The sequence below is a fragment of the Neophocaena asiaeorientalis genome, unplaced genomic scaffold (genome assembly GCF_003031525.2).
Source record: "Neophocaena asiaeorientalis asiaeorientalis breed wild unplaced genomic scaffold, Neophocaena_asiaeorientalis_V1.1 scaffold177, whole genome shotgun sequence".
In the NCBI taxonomy this organism is placed as follows: Eukaryota; Metazoa; Chordata; class Mammalia; order Artiodactyla; family Phocoenidae; genus Neophocaena; species Neophocaena asiaeorientalis.
Genome location: NW_020172779.1, coordinates 9,014,084 through 9,014,857, shown reverse-complemented (window position 1 = coordinate 9,014,857; position 774 = coordinate 9,014,084). Strand labels below are relative to the sequence as shown.

At 62.7% G+C, this 774-nt stretch overlaps 1 protein-coding gene across 7 annotated transcripts in view; it reads left to right on the top strand.

Annotated features, from left to right (window-relative positions):
* The first annotated feature begins 87 nt into the window (after positions 1-87).
* Positions 88-774, top strand: part of MTSS1 (MTSS I-BAR domain containing 1) — a 158,702-nt gene continuing 158,015 nt past the window's right edge. For all 7 annotated transcript variants that reach the window (XM_024740984.1, XM_024740981.1, XM_024740979.1 and 4 more), the window contains exon 1: positions 88-688. In XM_024740984.1, the coding sequence (XP_024596752.1) occupies positions 617-688 (72 nt within the window). In that variant the 5' untranslated portion in view covers positions 88-616. The remainder of the gene's footprint in view (positions 689-774) is intronic.

The following is a 774-nucleotide window of genomic DNA, read 5'->3' as shown; positions in this document are numbered from 1 at the left end:
CACGCCCCCGGGCGCGCGCCCTCCCCGTGCCTCCGCGGCGGACGCACGGCCGCGAGCGCGCGTGCGCCCCCGCGAACGTCCCCGGGAGCCGAGCAGGAGCGAGCGCCGGGGCCGGTCGCGCAGGACTGAAAAGGAGGCGGCGGCCGCGGCTGCGAGCAACAGATCCGGGCTCCGCGAGCAGACCCGCTCTGCTGTTGGGCGGTTTTTTTGTTTGTTTAATTTCAAAAACATTTATTAAATTAGAAAATCTTGCATTTTTAAATGGCGCTGGCCCTTGGTCAGCGGGTGGTTTTCGCTGCTTCAAGATGGGCTTTGCCGTTTCTGTCGTCGGCACCAGTGGTGGCCTGATTGTCAGTCTTCTCCGGGCATTTTTAAGGCCAGGAGCTGAGCGCTGCATGTAGGCGCCCTACAGAGCGGTTTGGCTTTTTAAATTATTATTCTTATTTTGGGCAGAGAACAGTCGATTCTCGGGCATTCGTCCTCTGTGGAGAAGAGGCTGCGAGTCGGCGGTGGGTCGCTCTGAGGCTGAAATTCCTCCCGGGGTGAGCGATCCTCGGCCCCGCTCATAGTCCAGGCAGCCCCGAGTGTGTGTCCTGTCCCTGACGACGCCGGGAAAATGGAGGCTGTGATTGAGAAGGAATGCAGCGCGCTCGGAGGCCTCTTCCAGACCATCATCAGCGACATGAAGGTAGGACGCTGGGGGCGCGGCTGCGGCGGCGGCCGCCGCGCACTGACCTCGCCACGGGGCTTCGCCTCCGCCCTGGGCCAGCCGCC